General features: G+C 38.5%; 1 protein-coding gene across 1 annotated transcript in view; it reads left to right on the top strand.

Annotated features, from left to right (window-relative positions):
- The window catches only part of TAFA2 (TAFA chemokine like family member 2), a gene marked incomplete at both ends in the record, with an annotated part of 39,599 nt that extends 13,789 nt beyond the window's left edge, over window positions 1-25,810 (top strand). The window contains 2 exons of the mRNA XM_081330622.1: window positions 24,942-25,094; window positions 25,665-25,810. Of these exons, the coding sequence (XP_081186748.1) occupies window positions 24,942-25,094; window positions 25,665-25,810 (299 nt within the window). The remainder of the gene's footprint in view (window positions 1-24,941; window positions 25,095-25,664) is intronic.
- Between the last annotated feature and the right edge of the window lie 747 nt (window positions 25,811-26,557).

Below are 26,557 nucleotides of genomic sequence, written 5' to 3'. Positions count from 1 at the left end.
GTACTTTTTTATCCTTTGGTTTGCAATACCATTGAAACTGTCATGATGTGGAAACACCATTGGGGATGGAGGAAGTTAGACTGATGATGAGATCTCTGACCTCTGTTTTGTGGGTATTAATTTTCAGAATAGCGGCCATTTTTTGGGATACCATACTATGCTTTTCAAATTACAAATACGGTATGCTTATTGACCCAATGATCTGAGGATTCCAGTGCAATCTATAAATATGATGTATCCTATTCCATAATCCATGGTTAAGAAAACAATGACTCAGTGCAATGTGTGAATCCAGCCAGCATATCTTGAAAGAGCTACTTCAGGGTTTAGAATTAGCATTTATATTACTGTTCTCCTGCCTTTGGCCATAGAACCTTCAGGACAGAATGTTCAGGGAAAATCACTGTAACCTAAGAGCACATATACTTCATTGTGTTCATATTTTAAAGCTTGCTCATTTTGTATTGCATATTAAAGGCTTCCATTTCATTTCATACAATCTGATTGAATCTAAACATATACTGTATTGTCCTATGGACTTATCATTTAGTATCTCTATGGTGCCCTGCTGATTTAATCGTATATTGTTGTGTATTTACTTGTTGTTATATATTTACACAGTGTGTTAGAATAGAAGTAATAGGGCTGAGGTAAAAACCGCGGCAGCTTTGACAGCTGTCAAAGCTGCCGGGCCGAACTGCGCAAGCGCCAACCGACTGACAGCTCAACACGCGCTACCGATGACAGCTCCGAGCTGTCAAACCCTGACGGCCCCGATTGGCGGAAACAAACGGCGCGGGAACGGACTCACCTCTGATTGGTCAAACTACCGACAGCTGCCAGTATAAATAGATGTCATGTTCTTATGTTGTTGCCTGGTTCAGAATAAAGAGTTAAACTGTTAACTCGCTGTCTCGCCTGCTTACTTGCAAAGCACTGGCGACGAGGATGGGATGCCTGCTTGCCTAAGCTGAAGTCACTACCTAAGGGGAGAAGAGATTTTTTCCCTTAGCCGAGCTGGTCACTTGCTGAAGTCACTCGGAAGCCGAACTTTCCATAAAGCAAGCAGCGGCACCCACAGTTATAGACAGCATGACGAACCATGGCCACATCCGAGAATTCAATACCCGCCACCCGGAAGGCTGGGAGTCTCATCTGGGCCAGGTAGAAGGATACCTGGTGGTTAAGAAGATTACGGACGACCGGGCCAAGGCAGCCGCCCTCCTCTGGCTCAGCGGGCCCGCCGTATATGATGCCGCTGTAGGAATCTTCACCCCTGAGCCGATCGCCACCATCTCCTACGCCGACCTGACCGAGGGGTTGAGCAAATACTTCATGCCCCTCAAGTCAGAACTCTTCTGGAGAGTAAATTTCGCCCGGAAACTACAGCTTCCTGACGAGCCAGCAAACGACTTCATAACCCGGGTCAGACACGCCGCACGACGGTGTCGGTTCCCGGACCTAGAAGACCGAATCCGGGACCAGATCGTCATAGGGCTCAAAGACGAACGGCTGAGGAAGAAGCTGATCGCCAAGCCAGAAATATCAATGACCGATGTGGCGAGGGAAGTCATAGCATACGAGGACAGCCACGGTGACAACTGACGTCTACCTGACAGCGGGCCCAGTGGGTCCGTGCACCAGGAGGACGGCGGGTTCAGCGGTCCCGAAGATGACGACGTCTCTATGGACATCGATGCGGTACAGCGGCGGTTCGAAAAGATCAAGCTGCAACGCAACTACAGGGGGGGGCCTGCCAACAATCAGAGGGGCGCTAACTTCCAACCTAACAGGGCTAAGTGTGCCAGCTGTGGCGGAAGCCACCCGAGAGCAACGTGCCGGTTCCGCAGTGCCAAATGCCATGGGTGCGGGAAGACAGGTCACCTCAAAGCCGTGTGCCGCAGCCGGAGCCGAGAAAATCTACACGAACTGGAGGTTACAACCACAGGTATGACCCTACACACACCCAGAGCCAGGCACAGTCCCAGAAACCTAGTGCTTAACGTAAGGGGAAGGGCGGAAAAATATACAGTCCACAGCACTCTTAAGCCCAAAATTAAGGTGGACATTCTGATTCAGGGAATTCCCTGTGAGATGGAAGTGGACTCTGGGTCCTCCGTCTCACTCATTTCGTGGCAGACTTACAGGGACATTTGTAACCAAAGTAGAAAACGGCCCGCCCTTAGACCCACCAAACTCCGCCTACCTGACTTCCAGAAAACGCCCATTAAACTCCGGGGAAAAGCTTCCGTCCCCGTGGAGTTCAAACAATTTAAAGGATCCCTCCCTATTCTTGTGACCCAAGAAAACAGAATCAGCCTGTTAGGTCTAGACTGGTTTGAGGCACTAGGGATAGCGTTGACAGGTGTCAACGCCATTCAGATGTCAAATTTAGAATCCGTCTGCCTTCAATTCGCGGACGTCTTTGACAGCTCGCTAGGGAAGTACACTGGACCGCCCGTATCACTTAAACTAAACCCGAATATAATGCCTATCAGGATCAAGGCAAGGAGAGTTCCCTTCGCCTTGAGGGAAAAAATAGAAGCTGAGCTAGACCGATTAACTACCTTAGGAGTCCTAGAACCAGTAGAAGTGGCGGAGTGGGAGACACCCATAGTGACCCCAGTTAAGCCAAATGGTCAAATTAGATTATGTGCCGATTATAAAGCGACCCTCAACCTCGCACTAAATGCACATGCCTACCCGGTCCCGGCTGTCAAAGACATCCTCGCGGCCATTAAGTCAGGCGCCATATTTGCCAAGTTGGACTTGGCGCAGGCGTATTTACAGCTGCCTGTCACCCCTGACACCGCTTTAGCTCAAACAATCGTCACCCACAAGGGAGCTTTTAAAATCAACCGCCTTCAATTCGGCATCTCTGCAGCCCCGGGGATCTTCCAGGAAATCATGGAAAAAACACTTAAAGGGATCCCCGGGGTCTGTCCATATTTCGACGACGTCCTAATTGCAGGGGAATCAGAAAGAGACCTAGCTGACAAATTAACAAAGGTGCTCCTTAGGTTCAGGGAGGCTGGTCTCAAACTAAAACGGGACAAATGCTCCATCGGGGTGCCCTCAACAGAGTTCTTAGGGTTTAAAATAGACGCTAAAGGAATTCACCCCACTGAAACAAAAATAAAAGCTATTAAAACAGCACCAACTCCTAAAAATAAACAAGAACTTCAAGCCTTCCTAGGGTTAGTTAACTTTTATCATACCTTCCTGCCTCATAAAGCCTCCATTGCTGAACCTTTACATAGACTATTAGACAAAGGCAAACCCTGGACTTGGTCATCCGAGCATGATAAAAGTTTTAATCTATTAAAAAACTTACTCTCCAGCAATACAACAGTAGCCCTGTATAACGAACAGCTGCCCTTATGTCTGGCTTGCGATGCCTCCCCCTATGGCATCGGAGCAGTCCTAAGCCACTTAACTAAAGATGGAAAACAGACACCTGTAGCGTTCTATTCCAGAACGCTGTCAAAACCTGAGCGAAATTACGCTCAGATTGACAAGGAGGCGTTAGCTATAGTAGCTAGCGTAAAAAAATTTCATGATTACCTATACGGCCGATCCTTTACCATCTTTACTGACCATAAACCCCTGTTAGGACTTTTCACAGTAAATAAACTAACACCACAAATATTATCTCCCCGCATCCTGAGATGGTCTACCTTCCTGTCAGCCTATTCATATAATTTAGAATACAAGCCAGGGAAATCCATGGGCCATGCTGATGGCCTTAGCAGGCTTCCCCAACCGATAGTCGACCCAGACCCAGCACCAGCTGGAAGAATACTGGCTATCTCAGACCTGCCAGAATGCCCACTATCTGTTAAAGACATCTCTGCAGCCACTGCTGCAGACAGAATTTTAGGCACAATCTTAGGCTTTGTCACGTCTGGCTGGCGATACACACCCCCAGACCCAGAATTCCAACCTTATATTTTAAAGCAAAAGGAATTATCCACCTATCAGGGATGCCTCTTATGGGGCAGCAGGGTAATCATACCCGACAAACACAGACTCAAGGTGTTAGAGAGCCTCCATGAAGGGCACCCTGGGACCGTCAAAATGAAGGCTCTAGCCAGGAGCTATGTCTGGTGGCCAGGATTGGATAAGCAGATTGAAACACATGTTGCCGGCTGCTATTCCTGCCAACTTGTTAGAGCCGCCCAGCCTCATGCTCCCATACACAGATGGGAAACTACAAAGACACCCTGGTCTCGTATCCATATAGATTATGCAGGTCCATTCCAGGGACAGTCATTCTTAATAGTCGTGGATAGCTATTCGAAATGGCTAGAGGTAGCACCAGTGACTAGCACAACTTCATCTGCCACAATACAAGTTTTAAGAGGGTTATTCGCAACACATGGGCTTCCAGATGTTATAGTTTCCGATAACGGCCCCCAATTTACCTCCTACGAATTCCAGAATTTCACAACGGCGAACTCTATTAGACACCCCACCACGGCTCCCTTTCACCCATCGTCGAACGACTTGGCAGAGGTGATGGTGAAATCAACCAAAGAGGCACTGCGGAAAATTATCTCCGGGAATTGGCACCGAAGACTGGCTCAATTCCTTTTATCCCAACACACCACCCCATGCACAACTACTGGGAAGTCCCCAGCGGAGCTCCGCTGGGGCAAAAGATTAACTACCAGACTAGACTGTCTACATCCTGACAGATCTCCTCCAGACCCAGAACCACCCCTTCAACATAGAGCTCTTAACACAGGGCAGGCTGTCTGGGCGAGGAACTACGGGGGGGGGGCAACAAATGGACACAGGGGGTGGTCATTGAACAAACGGGCCCCCTATCATACATCGTAGACATTGGACATAATATCCATATCCGCAGACACATCGACCAACTTCGGCGTCGCAGTCCTCAAAACATGGGGGAAAGGGGTAACGACGAAATGCTGACAGAAGCACCGCCGCAGAGTCCTGCACGCCAAAACTCCCCCGATCGGAGCATACCTCTTCAACACCCCGTTCCAAGTGACGCGGAACCTTCGGAGCCATGCCCCCTGCCCCCTCAGCCAGAAGCCCCTGGGGAAAGGGAACAATCAACCGAGACAACCCCCCGACGCTCCGAAAGAATAAAAAGACCTCCCACCTACCTAAAAGACTTCGAATGGGGAAACCCGAAAAAGAAACAGTTGGGGAAACATTAACTCAATCAGAGGAAGGGGTAAGGGGTGTTGTGTATTTACTTGTTGTTATATATTTACACAGTGTGTTAGAATAGAAGTAATAGGGCTGAGGTAAAAACCGCGGCAGCTTTGACAGCTGTCAAAGCTGCCGGGCCGAACTGCGCAAGCGCCAACCGACTGACAGCTCAACACGCGCTACCGATGACAGCTCCGAGCTGTCAAACCCTGACGGCCCCGATTGGCGGAAACAAACGGCGCGGGAACGGACTCACCTCTGATTGGTCAAACTACCGACAGCTGCCAGTATAAATAGATGTCATGTTCTTATGTTGTTGCCTGGTTCAGAATAAAGAGTTAAACTGTTAACTCGCTGTCTCGCCTGCTTACTTGCAAAGCATATATACCTTTTTATATTCTGTTATCTTTATTTCATATTCCTAGCAGATGCTCTTGGGCAAATAATGCAATTAATTATTCCAGATTTTCCCTCTGAGTTCCATCTGCCTTATTTTTCTTAATAGTTATTATTAGAAAGATAGAACAGTTTTTTGCTTTGTAAGATTAAACCATTGGATTGCTTTTTTCTCATTTCTATGAAATTTATGTACAACTTATCAGAGTTATCAGAATAATTCAAAATAATTTTTCCATTGCTCCAAATCAACAACAAGCTGACTTTTTTAGTTTACTTCATACAAAGCTTACCCAGTTGGATTATAAATCCTTTATTTTTATGGGGGACTGGAATGGAGTTATGGATGTACAGTTGGATAAGGCTGGAGCCTTTAAACGCATTCCAAGTCACGCTAGACTGCCTAAATCTTTTTTTGAAATGAAGGATGACCTGGAATTGCGAGATATTTGGCGTGAGAGACATTTGCGGGAGAAGGATTATACATTTTATTCTGATAGACACCAATCTTTTTCGAGGATTGATTTTATTTTGTTGACTAATGATCTTCTTTTGAGAACTAAAAAGGTGAAAATCTGCGCAAGAATTATCTCTGATCACAGTCCAGTGTGGTTGGAGATTGATAAGGAAAGAGGAGATAGACGCTCATGGCGCGTAAATGAGAATTTGTTTAGAAATCAGAGAAATGTGGAAGAATGCAAACAGCGGATGAAGGATTTTTTTGAGATGAATATGAATAAGGGTACCTCTATGGATATGGTTTGGGATGCTAGCAAGGCCTATATGAGAGGGGTGTTGATATATATGAATAATAGACATAGACGTGCAGTGGAAACTAGAAGGAAAGAACTGGAGAATGAAATAAAGGAAAAAGAAAAGGCTTTGATTTTGAACCCAGAGGAGGTGAAGATCAAGGAGGCTATTAGACTGTTACGAGGACAATTTGATAAATTAATGGCTGATCAAATGGCGACCAATCTGCGGTTTGCTAGGCATAATACTTTTTGCAATGCTAATAAGCCAGGCAGATGGTTGGCTTATAGACTGAGGAAAAAACAAAGGGCATCTAATATAGATAAGATTGAGCATAAAGGAAGGGTTGTGTATCAACAGAATCTTATTAAGGATGCCTTTGTGGATTTTTATTCGAAATTATATACTAAAGAGGACATTAATGCAAAAGATATTGATACGTATTTGGAGAAGGCTAGCATCCCGGTTCTTACGCAAGTACAAAAAGAGGGGATTAACCAACTGATTACAGAAGAAGAAATTTTTACAGCTATTAAGGAACTGAAGGTGGATAAAGCACCAGGCACTGATGGCTTGACTGCGGCCTATTATAAAAACTTACAATTAGAGATGATAAAACCGTTAAAGGAACTGTTCCAGACAATCCAGAGGGGGGGAAAGGTGCCCCCGTCTTGGAGAACAGCTTTTATCTCTTTGATTCCGAAGGAAGACCAGGATGCTACTTTAGTTAAAAATTACAGACCGATATCGCTTTTAAATACAGATTATAAGATATTTGCTAAGGTTTTGGCTAATAGACTGATGAGGGTTCTGCAACAGGTGATTCATGGGGACCAAACGGGGTTTATTAGTGGAAGACAAATGAAAACCAATGTGAGACATATAGTTGATGTGTTAGAGTTTTTGGAAAGGCACAACCAGATCTCTGCTGCGCTAATCTTTTTAGATGCTGAAAAGGCTTTTGATCAATTGAACTGGCAATTTTTGTTGAAAGTTTTAGACAAAATGGATTTTGGGGAAAAATTTTTACAACCGATTAGGGCATTATACCAAAAACAAACTGCCCGAATTATAGTTAACAATAGTTTGACAACAGTATGTAATATTGAGAAGGGCACAAGGCAAGGCTGTCCGCTATCGCCCTTGTTATTTATATTAACATTAGAGATACTATTGGTTAAGATTCGGAATTCGGAAAAAATTAAGGGGATACAAGTTGGAGATCAGGATTACAGATTGAGAGCATTTGCAGATGATCTGGTTGTTACAGTGACCCAGCCAGAGAACTCTGTTGTGGACCTGATGGAGATAATAACACAATATGGGAAGGTTTCTGGATTTAAAGTAAATATACAGAAAACTAAAATTTTGGCTAGAAATATGACAGTTTCGCAGAAGGCTCTCTTAGAAGGATTAACTGGATTTGAGATTGTTAAAAGGGTTAAATATTTGGGGGTGATTTTGTCGCCCTCTAATACAAAGCTATATAAAAATAATTATGAAAAGTTATGGGGGAAAATTCAAAAAGAACTGGAGAGTTGGGAAAAATTGCAATTGTCTTTGTTGGGACGGATCGCAGCAGTGAAAATGAATGTCCTGCCCAAATTTTTATTCTTATTTCAAATGATACCGATTCTTAAGAAAGACTCTAACTTGGAGGAATGGCAGCGTGGTATCAATAAATTTGTGTGGGCAGGGAAAAAGCCACGAGTTAAACTTAAGATTATGCAGGATACTCGTGAGAGAGGTGGCCTTAAAATGCCTAATTTTAAATTATATTATGAAGCTGCTGCACTAGTAGGAATAAGTGATTGGATTAATTTGACACAATCGAGGTTATTAAATCTTGAGGGCCATGATCTGTTGTTTGGCTGGCATGCATATTTGTTGTATGATAAGAAGGTAGATACTGTGTTTAGGATGCATATTTTAAGACAGGCATTGCTGAGAGTTTGGAAGAAGTATAGACATAAGTTAAGCAGCAAGATACCATTGTGGGCAATCCCAAAACACGCAATAGAAAATATACATGCTGGTTTCAAACATGATGAGACTACTTACAAGGAAATTTTAAGTTTGGAAAGGAATATTTGGTGCTTGAAATCATATAGTTTCTTGCGAGAAGAGAAGGTTGTTCAGACTTGGTTTCAATATATTCAGTTACAGGCCAGGTGGAAAGAAGACCAAAAAAATGGATTTGCAACGACTGATGAAAATTTGATAAAGCAAATTAGAAATCAAGGACCAGCACATATTAAACGGATATATCTTGCATTGATAGAGATCGATTCAGAAACAGAGCTTGTTAAGGATTGTATGATAAAATGGGCCCAAAACATTCAGGAAGTTATTACAATGGACACGTGGGAAAAGATCTGGGTGAGGAATGTAAAATTCACTCAAGCTCAAAGTTTAAGAGAGAACTTTTACAAAATGTTTTATAGATGGCATCTAGATCCTAAAAAGCTTGCAAGTATGTATCCGAATTATCAGCCTAAATGTTGGAGGTGTGGTGATGAAGAGGCAACATATTTTCACATATGGTGGACATGTAAAAAGGTCAAGGCTTTTTGGATAAAAGTCTGGTGGAATATGCAGAAGATTTTTAAACGGAGGATAAAGTTTTGTCCGCAATTGTTTTTGTTGGGAATAATTGTTGACGCTACAGTTGTGGACTCTAAGTTGATGCTGAATTTAGTTACGGCAGCAAGACTTTTGATAGGTCAATATTGGAAGAAAGAGGAACTGCCGACTATACAAGAGTGGATTTTAAAGGTTTCCGACTTGGCAGAGATGGCGAAGATTTCGGCCTATTTGAAAGATTACTCGCAAGAACATTATATTATGGAATGGAGAAAATGGATTGAGTTTATCCAGAATAAGTATAGGGTCAAGAAGTTTTATCTAGCATTTGAATAAGTCTTCTTTCGTTTTCTTTTTTCTTTTTTTATTTTGTCTTCTATATATATTTAATAATGCTAAGTTTTGTTTGATCCTATATAAGTTAGAGAGTGATGGATTTTAGAATTTATAGTTGTTAGTATATGGTTGTTTATGATTGCCTTTTTATATATATATACCTTGTATTTAGCTCTGGGAAGTCCGGGGGGGGGAGGGGGGTTAGGGGGAGGTGGGGGGGGAGGAGGGAGGGGGGGAGGGGGGGGAAGGGGGGAGGTAGGGAGGGGAGGTAGGGAGGGGGAAGGGGGTTTTTTAAAGGAAAACTGTATTTTTAAAACTTTTCAATTAAAAAAAAAAAATAATAATTTTTCCATTGCTATTCCCTTTGCCCCTGCCCTATTTTTAACTATGATGCAGAATGTTAATTATGGGAAAAAAGATACCAAAGCCTGGATTTTGGGAGTCTCATCAATTTTATAAGATACTATATGGAGAACAGAAAATATCAGCCCTGTTTACTTGCTTGACTGTTTAAATCTACTGCTGCTAACCCCTCTGGCTGGAGAAAACAATCAATTGTAGCAAAAGTTGTCATTGAAGTGAGTGAATTATCTCCGCTTCACAACCATACCCAGGTTATCACATTTATTTATTTAAATGTATTGGCTGCCCAACTCCAGTGAACTCTGGCAACATATACTTGACCGGTGTGTATAGGAGAAATAATAAAAATAACTAAATTTGTTCCTATTTTGCCCCTCAAATAACCACTTTGTTTTGGAACTTTTTTTAAAACCACAGTTAACTGCATATTTTAAGAAATTACAAGGTTGTGAGCCAGACAAAGAAAAGAAATTAAAGTTGAAAAAAACACATCCTTGTGATAAGCAACATACAATATTTGTCTTAAAAAACAGAACTGTAGTCTAAGTAGTAAGGATAGAAAAGTGAGATGTCCCTCCTCTAGCAGCCTGCTGGGTACTGAGGACATACAGAAAATATTAGGACTACATATTCCAGATGTTCAAGTACCAAGTTTATTTTTTATTTCTTTATTCAATTTCTGTAGTACCCATCTCAATCGATGACTCTTGCTTACAGCTTACACTTTACAAACATATTACAAGTAGATCACTAAAACATTTTAAAACAGCAGCAACAAAAAATAAGAACATGCAAAATAAATATACATAGCAGCTGAGATATTGGCCACTTAACAGTAAAACCAGGAAGTGGGGCCCTTGACACATTCAGTGCCCCAGGCTTGGGAACATGGCCTGGTTTTTAGAGTCTTATGAAAAACTAACAGGGTTGGGCCATTTTATTTTTTTTATCAATATTTTATTAATTTTTTTATAATCACAAATCCTTAATATTTTATCAGCAACATGTTGTCTGGGTTCCAATACTTAGCTTAGTAATACATGTCAAACTCCTTTCTTTCTACCTTGTTTTTCTAGCCATTGATAAAATGTATCTCATGTTCTAAAGTATTCTGAATCTTCTTTCTCCTTCATTTTCAGTGTCAGTCTGTCCATTTCTGCAGTCCAAAATTTTCTTAATTATCTCTTCCGCCAGTGATAATTCTTCGTCTTTCCAATGTTGAGCAAATACAATTCTCGCTGCAGTTAATACATATAACATTAAATATACACATTCTTTCTCATAATTTCCTACAATTACACTTAACAGAAATAATTCTGAGTTAAAATCTGTGTGTTTTTTTAATCATTTTCTCTAACCATATATGTATTCTTGACCAAAATCTTTTGGCTTTAGGGCATGTCCACCAAAGATGATAGTATATGCCTGGTTTTTGTCTACATTCCCAACAATTGCTAGACATATTTTTAAACATTTTTGCTAACCTCATAGGTGTTAAATGCCATCTGTAAAATATTTTATATAGATTTTCTTTGTAAGCCACCACCTTTGTTATTTTAGAGCTTCTTTCCCAAAGGTTTTCCCAGTTTTCTAACTCTATGTTATGCCCAAAGTTTTTTGCTCATATTATCATTGTTCCTCTTCCAGCTTTAAACTTAACATATACTTATACAGTTTCTTAATCAATTTTTCATCTGATGTCAATAATATCTGGTCAATTTCTGTCTGTTCTTTATAAAATCCAGACGTTTTAACATCTTTTTCATATCTCATTTGAATTTGCATGTAAGGCCACCATGATAGATCAATGCCATGTTCTTCCAGTTCTTGTCTGGGTTTTAGTTTCCCTTCAGTATTCAAAATGTCTTTATAGGTCACAATTTTCTCATAGTTAATTAGGTTTGGGTGAACAAATGCTTCCATTGTTGAAAGCCATCCAGGTATTTTCATATAAATTTTCACTTTTACCTTTTCCCATTCTAGAAGAAGTGCGTTTCTTATACAGTGGTTTTCAAAGTATCTATATATTTTATTCTTCCCATACCATAGGAAGGCATGCCACCCAAGTTGTATGCCCCTCTAGGTATGGTAGTCTTTTATGTCTAAGAGTTATCCATTCTTTTTACCATGTTAATACTGATGCTTGATAAAATATAAAGCCCAATCTGGCAACCGAAATCCTCCATTTTCTTTCACTTCTTGTAGCATTTTCAATCTAATTCTGACTTTTTTTCCTTGCCAAATAAATTTCAAGATCAATGTATTTAATTCATCAAAGAATCCCCCTCCCATTTTATACGTATTGTATGAAATAAAAAGAGTAATTTTGGTAAAATATTCATCTTCACCATTGCTATTACCCTAGCATTGAACGTTGTAGATTTTTCCATTGTTCCAAGTCTACAGTAGTTTTAATTGTTTTAATAATTTAACATAGTTGTCTTCTTTTATTGTTGCACCTCTTGGTGTTAAGTATATCCCCAAGTATTTAACTTTCTTTTCTGGACATCCTTGTCTTGTGCCTTTTTTAATATTAAAGTTTTCTGTTAAATCTCCATTTATGATTACTTTAGCTATTTGTCTATGATAAATTGTTTTAATTATATTTATAAAGTTTTCTCCAAAGTCCATTTCATTTAGTTGTTCAATCATAAATTGCCAATTTATGTTATCAAAAGCCTTCTGTGCATCTAGAAATATTAGCGCCATCTGCTTCCCTGGGTGCATTTCATAGTATTCCAAAGTATCATTCTTAAATTATTATTTTTTATTTGTTTCTTAGGTAAAAATACATTTTGGTCTGAATGTATAAATTCAACCAAAAATCTCTTTAATCTTTCTGCTATTACTGAAGCAAAAATTTTATAAAAAGGTAAAGGTAAAGGTTCTCCCACACATGCGTGTTAGTTGTTTCCAACTCTAGGGGCCAGTGCTCATCTCTGTTTCAAAGCTGAAGAGCCAGCGCTTGTCCAAGGATGTCTCCGTGGTCATGTGGCCGGCATGACTAGACACCAAAGGCGCACGGAACGCTGTTATCTTCCCACCGTAGTGGTCCCTATTTTTCTACTTGCATTTTTACGTGCTTTCGAACTGCTAGGTTGGCAGAAGCTGGGACGAGTAACAGGCGCTCACTCTGCTATGCGTCACTCGGGATTCGACCCACCAAACTGCTGACCATCTGATTGACAAGCTCAGCATACTAACCCACTGAGCCACCGCGTCCCTTAAAAATTTTATAATTCACGTTTAATAGAAATATTAGTCTATAATTCTTTATCTGTGTCAAGTCTGAATCTTCTTTGGGTATTAAAGTAATGTTGACTTCTATCCAAGAACTTGGTCTTTTAGCCTCTAAAAGTACCTCATTACACAGTTCTTTCATTAATGAGCTTAATGTATCGTGTAGGCATTTGTAAAACTCTGCAGGTAGCCCATCTGGACCCAGGGTCTTATCATTTTTTTGCCTTTTTATAGCCCTGTTACCTCCATCATTGATATTTCTTCATTTAGCATGTTTTGGATATTCTCTGAAATTTTTGCTAAGTCAGCTTTTTTATGTATTGCTTTATTTTTTCTTGAGACATTTCTTCTATGTCACAAAGTGTCTCATAAAAGTCTTTGATTATTTTTTTAATTATGTCATTTTGGAATTGTAAATCATCTTTTGAATCTAACAATTTATTTATCAATTTTTTCTTTCTTTCTTTTTTCAGTTTGTATACTAACCACCTACCTAGTTTATTAGCATTTTCAAAAAAAGTTTTGTTTTGCCCTTTTAATTTGCTGGGCCATTTTTTCAGCCTTGGCTAAGTTTAATCTATGTTTTATTATTTCAATTTGCTTTTTAACAGTTTTCCTTTGAGGATGTCTTTGTATTTCTGATTCCAATTTTATAAATTCTTCCTTTAACTTTGTTTGTTGTTGCTTTTTTTCTTTGTTCTTTTTTGCCATGTAAGTTATAGCCAAACCTCTAAAGTTTGTTTTAGCTGTATCCCACACATTTTGAAGCAATGTCTCTTCTTTTTTATTTTAAAGAAAAATTCTATTTTCTTTGTTGCTATTTGTATAAATTCTTTCTCTTTCAGTAAAGATTGATTCAGAGACCATCTTAGTTTTTTCTTAGCTCTTCTCCAAGTCATCTTTATCGGATTATGGTCTGCCCATACATTGGTTTCTATCTCAATCTCTTGTATAATTGTGCTTAATTCAGGGGACATCCATATCATATTGATTCTGGACCATGATTAATGTCTCCCATTAAGCAAATATTTTGACATTCCAATTCCAGTATTTTTTAATGTAATTTTTGATAAATTCTTCTTGTTTGTTATTAGGTGCATATATTTCTACCCTCCTTCATTGATTACTGCCTTGTCGTGGTGAAGGGGCTTACGTAATTCAATAAAGCTATGAGCTATGTCGTGGAGGGCCACCCAAGACAAACAGGTCATAGCAGAGAGTTCTGACAAAACGTGATCCACTGGAGAAGGAAATGGCAACCCACTCCAGTATCTTTGCCATAAAAACCCCATGGACAGTACCAAAAGGCAAAAAGATATGACACTGGAAGATGAGCCCCTCAGGTCAGAAGGTGTCCAATATGCTACTGGGGAAGAGCAGAGGGCTAGTACTAGTAGCACCAGAAAGAATGAAAGCGACAGTGCCAAAGCCGAAAGGATGCTCAGCTGTGGATGTATCTGGTGGTGAAAGGAAAGTCCAATGGTCATAGCAAACATTCTATTCCAACAAACCAAGAGACGGCTCTACACATGGACATCACCAGATGGTCAACCCAGAAATCAGATTGACTATGTGCTCTGCAGCCAAAGATGGAGAAGCTCTATACAGTCAGTAAAACCAGGAGCTGACTGTAGCTCAGACCATGAGCTTCTCATTACAAAATTTAGGCTTAAACTGAAGAAAGTAGGGAAAAGCACTAGGCCACTCAGATATGAACCAAATCATATCCCTGGTGAATATACAGCAGAGGTGACAAATAGATTTAAGAAATTAGATCTGATAGACAGAGTGCCTAAAGAACTACGGACGGAGGTTCGCAACATTGTACAAGAGGTAGCAACTAAAACCATCCCAAAGAAAAAGAAATGCAAGAAAGCAAAATGGCTGTCTGAGGAAGCTTTGCAAATAGCTGAGGAAAGGAGGGAAGCGAAAGGCAAGGGAGAAAAAGAAAGATACTCCCAATTGAATGCAGAATTCCAGAGAATAGCTAGAAGAGATAAGAATTCCTTCTTAAACGAACAGTGCAAAGAAATAGAAGAAAACAATAGAATAGGGAGGACCAGACATCTCTTCAAGAAAATTGGAGAGATGAAGGGAACGTTTCATGCAAAAATGGGCATGATAAAGGACCAAAATGTCAGGGACCTAACAGAGGCAGAAGAGATTAAAAAGAGGTGGCAAAATTACACAGAAAAACTATACAAGAACGAGCTTAATGTCCCTGATAACCACAATGAGGTGGTCACTGACCTTGAGCCAGACATCGTAGAATGTGAAGTGGGCCTTAGGAAAGCTGAGCAACAACAAAGCTAGTGGAGGTGACAGTATTCCGGCTGACCTATTCAAAATCTTAAAAGATGATGCAGTAAAAGTGCTACACTCAATTTGCCAGCAAATTTGGAAAACTCAACAGCAGCCACAGGATTGGAAAAGATCAGTTTACATTCCAATTCCAAAGAAGGCAGTGCCAAACAGTGTTCAAACTATCGCACCATTGCACTCATTTCACATGCTGGTAAAGTTATGCTTAAAATCCTAAAGCTAGACTCCAGCAGTATGTGGATTAAGAACTACCAGAAGTACAGCAGGATTTCGAAGAGGCAGAGGAACTGGAAATCAAATTGCCAACATATGCTGGATCATGGAGAAAGCTAGGGAGCTCCAGAAAAACATCTACTTCTGCTCCATTGACTATGCTAAAACGTTTGATTGTGTGGATCACAACAAACTGTGGCAAGTTCTTAAAGAGATGGAAGTACCAGATCATCTTATTTGTCTCTTGAGAAACCTATATGCAGGTCAAGAAGCAACAGTGAGAACTGGACATGGAACCTCTGATTGGTTCAAAATTGGGAAAGGAGTCCGGCAAGGCTATACTGTCGCCCTGCCTATTTAACTTATATGTAGAGCACATCATGAGAAAGGCAGGGCTAGATGAATCAAAAGTTGGAATTAAGATTGCCGGGAGAAATATCAACAACCTAAGATATGCAGATGATACCACTCTAATGGCAGAAAGTGAAGCGGAACTAAAGAGCCTCTTGATGCGGGTGAAGAAGGAGAGTGCAAAACCTGGGTTGAAACTTAACTTAAGAAAACCAAGATCATGGCATCCGGCCCTCTCAATTCCTGGCAAATAGATGGGGAAGAAATGGAGGTAGTGACAGATTTTATTTCCCTGGGCTCCAAGTTCACCGCAGATGGGGACTGCAGCCAAGAAATTAAAAGATGCTTGCTCCTGGGGAGGAAAGCCATGGCAAATCTAGACAGCACACTAAAAAGCAGAGACATCACCCTGCCAACAAAGGTGCGTATAATCAAGGCTATGGTTTTCCCAGTTGTAATGTATGGCTGTGAAATTTGGACCATAAGAAAGGCTGAGCACCAAAGAATTGAGGCCTTTGAACTATGGTGCTGGAGAAGACTCCTGTGAGTCCCTTGGATTGCAAGGTGATCAAACCAGTCAGTCCTAAAGGAGATCAACCCTGTCTGCTCTTTAGAAGGCCAGATCCTGAAGTTGAAACTCAAATACTTTGGCCACCTAATGAGAAGGAAGGACTCACTGGAGAAGAGCCTAATGCTGGGAAAGATTGAGGGCAATAGAAGAAGGGGACGACAGAGAATGAGGTGGCTGGATGGAGTCACTGAAGCAGTAGATGTGAGCTTAAATGGACTCTAGAAGATGGTAGAGGACAGGAAGGCCTGGAGAAACATTGTCCATGGGGTCGTGATGGGTTGGACACGACTTCGCAACTAACAACAACAATAACATATTGCTACCCTCGGTATCTGTTTTTGATTTATCATTATTTCCACCATTAATATTCTTCCCTCTTCATCTGCATAGATTTGTTTGGGTGTTATCATTTCTTTAATATATAAAGCTATTCCTCTTTTTTTGTGTGTGCTAAGGTGAAGTAGAATTTCTCAATTTTCGATTGTTCCAAAAGTTTACAGTGTTGTCTGTTAATATGTGTTTCTTGGAGACAAATTATATCCATTTTTAATTTTTGTAGTCGTGTAATTTTTTTTCTTTTTGCGGGGGAGTTCAATCCGTTTGTATTCATTGAGAGAATCCCATTTTCCTTCTCCATCTCCTTCAGTTATATTTAGGTTTTATTCTTCTAGTTGTTCTTGTCTGTCTCTGTTCTCTTGCTTTTGCCCTTTCTTCTATATTTGTGTTTTCTGTTTCTTCTTCTTCCCTTGGTTTGGCTGCTGCTCCTATTGCTATCTCTTCCTGTTTTTTTGTTTCTCCCTCTGCATGAAATTCTGGACTTTCCCCTTCCAAAAACGCTCTGTAATTCTCATAGAACTCCATTGCCTTGAGTGCAGAGTCCAGTCTGTATCTTTTCATGTCAGGGTTGGGCCATTTTAATCTCCCAAAGGAGGCAGTTCTATAAAGCAGGGGGCACTGCAGAGAAAGTTGATAAAGTTTGCATTTAGCTATCCATCCTTCACCAATGTTGCTGATTCACCTGCATGTCTTTTATTCTATGGGAACATCTGGTTAGAATACAAACATGAGATTGTGCTAAATGACCTTTTCCATATGCATGCTGCAAAGAAGTAATTTTTGTAGAATCTGAAATTTCCATTTATTGATATAAATGAACATATCAGACCATAGTAACATTGTTTTCACGTTTTGGTGACATCTATGAAGAGGACAAGTTGATCTCTTCAACCATATAACATTAAATTGTGCTTTATGAGCCTGGTATGAGTGGTATTACATCAAGCAGATATATCAGGCAGATATCTGAATGCAGTTTAATTTTCCATTGTAAACTAATTCCATACAGAGTTAGGAGCCTTCTAAAAAAGTCATCTTGAATTGGATTAGGTACTGAAAGCTGAATTTTGACTTTTTTTAAGTTACATTTTTTCTTGTCAAATTAATTCAGAGAATTTGTTTAGATGTGTTATTGATCCATCAGGTGTGGAATTAGAGATTCAATTTCATGGGATCACTAATACAAAGGAAAGGTTATACTAAGAAAGAGTGTACTTAAAATTGTGTCAGAACCCACTTCAGCCCACATCTTAAGAAAGAAGGACTCGTGGAGACAAGATTTTCCAAGCAGGAACTTTTACTAAGAAATAGGAGATAGAAGGCATAATAGAGAGGATCTGAGGAATCCCCTCACAGATTGATATTTCTGAAGTGTCCCCAAGCAAACGTCACCCCATAGTTCATTCGGTCAATTCCGGATCAGCCAAGCTCCAGGTGGTAAGCCCATTGTGGGAGAGGAGAGAGAACAGTCTGTTTGTAGCAGGATCATTTCCATCCCCCTCGCACTTCATTTGGAGAAACAAACCAGATTCTGGAGAGTTTCATTCCTCCCTTTTCCACCCTCTTTCCTAGTTGCCTGTAAGATGAGAGGGAATGCCTAATGGGAAAGCAATTGATTATATTGTGATGGATAGCAGGCAGGCGGGATAAACAAAGGTTACATTTAAGGGAGGAAGTGAAAGCCATAAAGCTCCATGCATGTTCCCTATCCCCCTTGGGAATGGCAGAATCCAGGGGGAGATGAAATTTGGGGTTAGCTCAGAGGAGATAGTTAGAAATGAAATATAAATGGATTCTGACATCCTGCCCCACTTTAAAAACAGGAGAGATCCACCTGTAGAGGAAACAAAAATATAGATTTTAGCCTGGTTTGCTGGGATATTCTGTATGAAACCTCTATAGCAACTTAGGAGCTCTGATGTGACATTTATGGACCCACTCATTTTCTGAGGAGGGAAGGTGTTTCCAAGCTACTAGGTCCATGGTGGTGAACCTATGGCACGAGTGCCACAGGTGGCATGCAGAGCCCTCTCTGTGGGCCCGTGTGCCGTCGCTCCAGTCCTAGGCCTTCAGCTGGGTTTTATGAAACCTTTTTGCTTTAGGCCTCCACCGCGTTTACAAAGAAAAAAGGTTCAATTTCAACTTCTCGTGGAAAAAAATTCTTGTTGGAATTGATTGATTGAATTTTTTAGTCCCACCCAGTCTGCCTTTACCACTGCAGCCATGCCCATCCAAAGGGCCATGCCCACCTGGCACCCGATGATACTTAAGTGGGTTTTGGGTTGCATTTTGGGCACTTGGTCTCTAAAAGGTTTGCCATCACTGCCTTAGACTGATACAGTTAAATTAAAAGCTGTGGTCTTAATATGTTTTACTTTTGATTAAGGGTTTTATTTTTCTACAGCTGAGTACTGAACTTTTATTGTTTTATCAGCTGTTGTTTTTAGCATAGTACTGAATAAACTTTCTAACATGGCTATCAATAACAAAACTAATTTTAAAGATTTTTTAAACATCTTACATTCTTTCATTCATCAAAACATTTTACCGAAACAATTACAAAAACAAGACATTCTATGGGAGGATATTCCAAAAAGAAAACATGTTTTTGATGATGGTAGATCTAAAAGAAAGAGCTTACCTGAAAAAGTTGGAATTTGTAAGTGTAAATAATGTATTTGAGTAGCCTGGTCTCATGCCATATTTAAACTCATTCAATGTAGACTTCCAGTTTGCCGTGCGGCCGCCATGAACAGCTGGGAGACTTGCTCTCTCTCCCCCATCCAGTTTTGCATTGCTGGGGGTCCTGAAAGTCACCACGAAGAGGTGACCAGCAAGGAGGGGCATTTGCTGGATTTCAGGAAAGCTGCAACTCTCCCATTAGACCTGGCGATCCCTCCAAACCGGCGGACGAAAGGACCGGCCATAGAAATATGGCTCGTCCCTAGGCTACGAACAGCCGAAGTCGCATTTTCCACCAGGCAACCTTAAAGCAGCGAGGAAGAGACTGGGTGAGATCTACCTCTTTTACACCCTAATTATTTTCTGTACCTGTTTCAGCTGCTAAGCATCCCCCCCCCCGTGCTGAGGGAAAGGAGATTTTAGCCCTCCCTCCAGAAAGAGCAGTGACCGACCACCCAGGGGAGTTTAAAACGTTGAAAAAGTAATTGGATTCCAATTGGAGTTTTATTTCCTAAAGCTTGTGGACTGAAAGATTTTTTACTTTTTATTTTTCATTATTTATTTCTTTTGAAATTCTGGGTTTTTCCTTATAAATAAGAAAAAAACTGAAAGGATTAAAATAACTCTACAACTCAAAGGGAAACTTTAAAAGGTAGAGGCGACACTGTGTGGTCAAAGTTAGTATTTTAATTTGTTATTTTTCAGGGGCTTGGCTGACAGCCCAGGGAAATAGATAAGACACATAACCTTGAAATTTTTGAAACAACAGCTGTTCCTTACCCAGAAAAAACAAAACAAAACAAAAAAAACCCTTTTCCTTTCTTTTGGATTTCCTAACTGTAAAGCCTGTAGTCTAAAATACTAATATGGAAGAAGATCAGGAACAAAATCTCCTTATGGATAATGATCAACAAAATCTCTCTATGTTGAAAACAATAATTCAAACTCTCATCACAGCCAATGAAAAATTAAGAAGCTATGGGAAGGAACAAAAATGCAGCCCAGATATGAAAGCCCAAACTTTGACCACAACTAAAGAATTATATATACAAAATACAATAGAAAAAATGAAACATTCAAATATGATGACAGAAGAGTTAACTGCTCAACAAATATTGACATTTGAAAATCTAGAAAAGACACCGACAACTTGGAAAAAGGAAAAGGTTTCCTATACAAATCAGAAGGAATTGGAGGATCCAGAAAAAGAACAGTTGGAAGAGAAGATAAAAATTCAGAACAACGTCGTTGATATGGAAGAATAAAGAGATGACCCACCAGATCTACAAGTCCTCTCAAAAAAATGGTGACTGGATGGTTTCGCCAACATCAAATAATATATGTGACATTACAAGAAGATTGGTTTGATGACCCAAAAACAAGGACATGGAAGATGACTTGGCAAAGGAAAAAAGCTAGAATAAGACTGATGAAGAATGGAGTTTGGACCATTTTATCGAAATCTCAAACAGAATACACTTAAATAGATAAGATGTGCATGTTGAATATAAGACATTGTTATGAACTGAGATAAGGAAAAAATTTTGGTCATTAAAACTTAGCAGTATAAATATTAATAGCTACATTTGAATATCGATTTGTGCATAAAGGTCATGTAAAGGTGAATAGGATGCAGATAAGCTAAAAACTTAATGATGAAAGTAATAAACAGGTCTATATGGAATGTCAAGAACAAAAAATATTAGTTTAAGCATGAGATAGCAGATACAAAGAGGAGAGGAAGCATTAAATACTGAAATAAAAAGAAATTTTGATTACTACTTAAAAAATAAAAAACTAGCAGAAAGGAAGGATATCATATTGTATTATTAATTTGTTGATAAAGAGGGTGAGAAATTAAATAGATAAGTTGTGTATTTTGAATATTAGATCTTGTGAGGAATGGTAATAGAGGAATTGGGAGCATATTAAAAATCTTGGGAATGATAAATATCAAACGTTAAATTTAAATGTTAGTGGAAATTAAAACTGAAAAAACTTATTATGTCATTGATTGTCTAAAAGATTGTATGATAAAACAGCTAGAATATATATAAATTAAAAACTATTGATATATATAAGAAAAGTTGATCCTGGCACTTCCACTGAGCCCTGACAGCCCTGCAGCTCCAGCCATCTCTCGCTCAGGCTTGTGCGGTGCTGCCACCGGTTCAGCTCATTCCCCTCCCCTGCTACCACTTTTCTAGGATGGTCACGTACCACCTGGCAGGTGCCAATGTAGTACAGGTGGTACCCGTACCACTGGTTGAAAAGCCCTGTTCTATGTGATTGATAAAATAAAACTTGTTTTAAATCTACAAATAGACAGTATATATGAAGGGAAAAAGAGAGGAAATATTTATGGTAGCAATTTGAAATCTGTACTAATGATATTTGTATGTAATTGAATTACTACAACCCAGCCGCCACGTTGCTTTTCAAATGTGTGAATGTAATATTAGAAAATCAATAAAATTTGTAAAAAAAAATCTCCTGCAGTACCCCATTTCTCTGCAGCTGCCCCTAAAGGTAAATTGTTTTGGTTTTAGAAATAAATATTTCTTCTTTTTAAAAAAAATAAAAATAAACTCATTCAATGTACTTCTTTTGTACTTATTAATCAATTCAGTCCAATTCATTTAACATCTATTCATTCTTGACTCTAACTCTTTTCTTATCACACACAGTTCCCATTTAACTTTTATGTTTGCCAAAGGGACAAAAGTCTTCCTTACAGATGGCAGTAACTGGTAGGGTGGAGCCAGGATGATGAATAAGATTTATTCCTGGCATAATGCAACAGATTTGGCAAGTTGACCATTGTAAGTTGTTCATTAACTGTTTCTAAGGGCTATAAAAGCATTTTAGGTTTTTTTGTGGAAGGAAATGTGAAGTTTCTTTACTATCCTTCATAAATAAAATATTGCCTCTTGGATGCAATCATAGCCTTCTTGTGGTGGGTACTCCATAAAAGACAATGTATGAGAACTTGCTCTATGAACCATGTTAAGTGTTATACATATTGTACTTAATTATAATACTACTATTATACTATATTATTTCAAATAATTTTTGGAAGCTAATTGCTGAGGTACGGATTTCCTCACTCACATGCAAAACCTGCTGAACATGCTGCATCACGGCAACAAATGTTATTTCAACTTTTGTTTTTCCTGTTTTCCCTGGACATGGGAGCATGAACAAAATGTATAAACCATGTGTGCATAATAATTCTAGATAAAGCGATCATATAGAAACTGTGATTTTTAAAAAAGCAAATCAATTCACAGAGGAACTTTCAGTCTGGTTTAATCTCTGAGAAAACCGAAGAAGGGAAGGGATTTTTTTTTAATGCTTCATAATGGGGAGTGGAGGTGGGCTTGTTCATCGATTATTATATTGTGCCTGGCCAGTTCTTGGCTTGTTGTTAGTCTCAGTCCATCATTAGCATGTATTTCTGGGTTCTTACAGAAAAGTGGTCAAATGCAGAATAAGGAAAAAGGGCTGCGCAGTAACCTGCAATGCCCAATAATGGATGTATTTTCAGGAGCGGAGGAGAATAAAGAGAATTATCCATATACCGAGGCTTGCACCACATATCTGGTTAATACTGGTATGTTCAGGCTCAAAAGGGGAAAATAACTATGAGATTGCTGTTGAGTTAGATTTTTTTTTGTCAGCCCCTGAAATCTAACTATGAGATCAACATTTCAGAGACCAAAATGGTTTTATGTAACAAATGTCATTCTATTTCCTCTGTTATCTAAGTTTCCTTTATTTTTATGAGTTAAATACTGTATCCATCTTCACTCTATCTCTGCCATCTTTTGCTAGAAATGCTTCAAAAGTTTCAGTATGAAGTTTTTCAAATAGTAAATCAGAACATTCAAATATAAATTTTATTGTGATTTATTCATGACTGTTTTTTCTATTTTTTTTTAAAATAAAAGCATTGTTGTTTTTGATTTCACAGAAGTATAATTTTTTAAAGGTGTATTTTCCCCCTAATGAGCTATCTGATGCATCAATTGCTATCTTAAATCTCTTTGGAAATACGATTAATATTCACCTTGAATCAGAAACAATATTCATAGTGTCTGAATATATTTTATTTCCTAGAGTCTGTTTTATTCAGTGAATTGAATACTAATCTCTTAAGTGTTTCAAAGAAAAATTGTATTTGGTTTAGAGAATTTAAACATTATTATTAAGAAATACTAAGAAAGTTGAAATAGAAAAGTTGGTTGTATTAAGTCAGAGTTAGACAGTCTAAGCTCAGAGAGCCCTCAAAAGCAGCCCTTAAAAGCCATATTTGAACTTTTCCTCGTATTTTGAAGTGGGAGCATGCATAAGATATAGTATGGGACCATCATGTAAGTTTAGCCTGGCATTTTAAGTAATAAATATGTATGTGTGCTTGTATAATCTTAATAACCAGGACAACACTCCCATCAAAAAACAGAAAATCTTGGACTGTTCTATGTCATTTCATAGATTGCCTGCTTTTCCCCATGGTTTATATCCATTATTCTTAAGAAATTCTGTTATGTATCAGTTGCTGCATTTAAACGTTCCATTTCAAGATAAGGCTACCAGATGAAAATTATAAAGAATAATTATCCTTTATTAATTAATATTCAGAATTTTCTGAATTTCTTCGTTAGTCTCATAGTCTGGATTTTATTTATTTTTTTCTTTTGGTAAAGGAAAAACCTAAAAATCTGAAGAAAGACTACATTATTTTTATTTTGCAATAAACATTTGTTGAGAAATTGAATGTTTCTAAACTATTGCAATCTGCTTGTCTTAAAGGGTTACATATATATGCCACCATATATGAACCTTGAACCTTTGTTGCAGTAAAATTGTAACTTACTAATGATAAACCAATCAGCATCATATTAGTTATTCTGCCTTCAGAGAAAATTACATACATTAATAGAAAACCCAGAACCCAGCTGGCCAGTAGTGAGTGCATTTCCATCAAATTTTTGAGACCACTGAGAAAATTAAAGAGATATTGACATGCATGGAGGAATTCCAAAGAAGACAACAAAGATGATAGAGGAAACCAATGGACCATAAAATACTTATTGATTATCTGAGAGAGAGGGGAAAAATGGGAAACTGTTAATGATGGAGACGACTGGATAAAGGCAGAGGGGCTTAACTGAGAGCTAATCCTACTAGTTTGAAGAATAACGGGCTTTAAGCAATAGGTTTTAGATAGATGTATTAATTAGGTAATTACTGCATTTTTACAGACATTAAAATAGAAGGATTCTTGTGTAACATTCTACATATTTCAGATGAGCAATATCTCTGTCTAGCTTGAAGATAGCTAAATAGAAAACTGATGTCATTTAGTTTCTTGATGGTGTTTTGTTACTAACTTTAATTTGTTGTTTGCCACCCAGTGTCATATGTCAAATGAACACCCTTCCTTTCCTGTTTTGAGTCCTAAAGAATGATCAATATTGCAGTTTAGGGAAAAGAAAAAGACCCATTCATTAGTATTTCTAATGAAATCTGCAGTGCAGGTAACTTCCAGTTTGTGTGTTCTCTGTAATTATGTTGAATCATTATTTCTCTCAACATCTTCTTTTTACAGCTCATCATGTTAAAACTGGAACTTGTGAAGTGGTGGCTCTCCACCGATGTTGTAATAAGAACAAAATAGAAGAAAGATCACAGACAGTCAAGTGCTCCTGCTTTCCTGGGCAGGTAGCAGGTACCACTCGAGCAGCTCCTTCTTGTGTTGATGGTGCGATATCTTTGGTGCTTTGTTCTTTCTTTCTGAGTTGTAGCTCTCCTAAGATTGATTGTTTTAAATGAAAGCAATCATTGAACAATATATATACTGATAAGAAGGCTTGGGAGTATGGTGAAAGTACTTAAAATGAAAAGTAACTAGAGATTTTAAAATGAATTATGAAGTCTGAGAATGAAATAAAGCCCTTATGAAAAATGAATGGTAGTAGAAAACTGTATTAAGTTTATTTTGTTTATTTGCACATCAGACTACCTTTACTTTTCTCCTGATGCAAATAACAGGCATCAGAAAGTGCAGCAACTCCAGCCACGAATAATTTACTCATACAATGCATACATATGTCTTATAAACTTAAAAAAAAGTATGGTGGATTAAATAAAATACTATTTTAGTCCAGTGTCTGTTCCTTCTATAGTATATAAATAATTTAACAGTAACTCAGTACAGTATTAATATTTCTCACCAATAAAAATTGTATATTCACCCTGATAATATTTCTATGATATAAGGGCAAAAAAGATTTCATTAAAAACAATAGGCTTTTCTCTTCCTCTTCTTTAGCCTCAATTGTAGAACAAAAATGGTGGTGCCATATGCAACCATGTCTTGAAGGGGAGGAATGCAAGGTCCTCCCAGATCGAAAAGGTTGGAGCTGTTCATCTGGGAATAAAGTGAAAACAACAAGGGTAAGAAGGGATTTCCCATAAAATCTAGTTGTCAGCTTTTGTAAAAAGAATTCTGAACTTGATACAGGTGAATAATTCTTAAGTATGGAATAATTATAACAGAGAAAAAATAATTGGCTTGGATATATATCAAAGGGAATATGGTGAATTATTTATGAATATTTTACTTTGATGGGTATATTCTAAGTATGATTGTATATAGATCTAACACTTATTTTGATTTAACTGTTACCATAATCATTATTAATAATTGATCAGCATGCCTTGAAATTTAATATTCACTCTTAATGATGAACCAAACTGGACTTGTAGTCAGATTCTAAATATTTTGTGAGCTAAATATTTTGTGTATCCATAAAAATTGGACTGTTTGTTTATCAAGTACATTTATACTGATGATTATCATCAGTTAAAAAAATCAAGATATTCATTCAATAAATAAAAATGTGTCTTCTAAGGCTTAGCCTTTCTTAGGTTGATTTCATGATGAAAATAGAAGAACTTTCTTAAGAGGCAAGTCACTTTTATCATGGAAATCTCTGATTCACTCCTTAATTAATGTTACTTATGCTTTATCTTAATATACATATTTTGCTTAATGTTATTTGCTTTTTTCCAAAATACATATCTAGAGAGTAAGTCATATTGAATTTAATGGATCTAACTCTTATATTGGTCTTTACCAAATAAGCTTAGAACAAGGGGAGACAGAAAGTAGATTCTATGAGATGTTGCTTTATGGCAAGTTCACTCATTAGGAGATTTTTA

Source organism: Vipera berus, assembly GCF_964194415.1.
Source record: "Vipera berus genome assembly, chromosome: 6".
Classification (NCBI taxonomy): domain Eukaryota; kingdom Metazoa; phylum Chordata; class Lepidosauria; order Squamata; family Viperidae; genus Vipera; species Vipera berus.
The sequence above is the reverse complement of the archived record's forward strand: the minus strand, read 5'-3'. Positions and strand labels throughout refer to the sequence as shown.